The sequence below is a fragment of the Palaemon carinicauda genome, unplaced genomic scaffold, assembly GCF_036898095.1.
Source record: "Palaemon carinicauda isolate YSFRI2023 unplaced genomic scaffold, ASM3689809v2 scaffold2689, whole genome shotgun sequence".
NCBI lineage: Eukaryota > Metazoa > Arthropoda > Malacostraca > Decapoda > Palaemonidae > Palaemon > Palaemon carinicauda.
Genome location: NW_027170340.1, coordinates 397 through 1,682, shown reverse-complemented (window position 1 = coordinate 1,682; position 1,286 = coordinate 397). Strand labels below are relative to the sequence as shown.

Genomic DNA, 1,286 nt, shown 5'->3' with positions numbered 1-1,286 from the left:
GAAGATGCAATTGCACAAAAATGATATAGATATAGCTAAATAGCACATCCATCAATTTCATATTTAATTATACTGTCTGAATACATATGTATTTAAAAAGATGTTCATGAGACACCACTTATTTCGAGGCAAACTTGAAAGGAGACAGGAGAACAAGTAGTGTTTTGAAAATTCATTGATTGATTGGGCAACATAGATTCATGAGGGAATAAAGGTACATAAGAGTTATTTCATCTCGTATTTAAATCAGAGAGGAAAGAAGGAATGTTTTGTTTGATTTGTCAATGTCAACTTTTCTTATAAAAAGAGATTTTGGGCCCTAAAGAGGGCCGATTTTTGTTAGAGTGAGGGGTTAAGTATCAACTTAAGCTCTCTCTCCACGGATGCGGCGAGCCAGCTGGATATCCTTGGGCATAATGGTGACTCTCTTGGCGTGGATGGCGCACAAGTTGGTGTCTTCAAAGAGGCCGACGAGGTAAGCCTCAGAGGCTTCCTGAAGGGCCATGACAGCAGAGGACTGGAAACGAAGGTCAGTCTTGAAATCTTGAGCGATTTCACGCACCAGACGCTGGAAGGGGAGCTTCCTGATGAGAAGTTCAGTGCTCTTCTGGTAGCGACGGATCTCACGGAGGGCAACGGTACCAGGCCTGTAACGATGGGGTTTCTTGACTCCTCCTGTAGCAGGGGCAGACTTGCGAGCAGCCTTGGTTGCAAGCTGCTTGCGGGGAGCCTTTCCTCCAGTGGATTTACGGGCGGTCTGCTTGGTACGAGCCATTGCTGCTTACGATTTGAGTGAACAAACGCAAATGATTTTTCCGCCCTCGATTTCTCGCCTTTTATACCCTCCTACGTGACGTCACAGGCATCTACACTCCCCATTGGTTAGTGGGCCGAAGTCACAAGCCGTTTTTCAAATGCTGAAGCTCGACATTAAGAAATAATACATATAAAATCGGAAACATATCTAAACACACACACATACACACAAAACGATAGTATGTACTCGGCCCCACAAACCAACAACAAAACATTTACAAAATCGACACACACTAACATACAATCAAACAACAAAAATTTATGATAACTGAAAAATAATGCACAGTAGTGTGACGTCACAGCGATCCTCATTCCCCATTGGTCTCTCGCCAGAACTCACAAGCCATTTCTCTGAACGTGAAGCTCAACTATTTGAAATATTCAATATAAAATCAACAACACAATAATAAACAAACTCACATACACAAACCAATAACACAAACACACACCATCACACTTATAACTAAACA

The 1,286-nt window shown here is 42.2% G+C and overlaps 1 protein-coding gene across 1 annotated transcript; it reads right to left on the bottom strand.

The window, feature by feature from the left end:
• Positions 1 to 318: 318 nt before the first annotated feature.
• Positions 319 to 820, bottom strand: LOC137636299 (histone H3). Its single transcript, XM_068368724.1, has one exon. The coding sequence runs from the start codon at positions 773 to 775 to the stop codon at positions 365 to 367; it is 411 nt and encodes a 136-aa protein (XP_068224825.1). The 5' UTR covers positions 776 to 820; the 3' UTR covers positions 319 to 364.
• Positions 821 to 1,286: the final 466 nt, after the last annotated feature.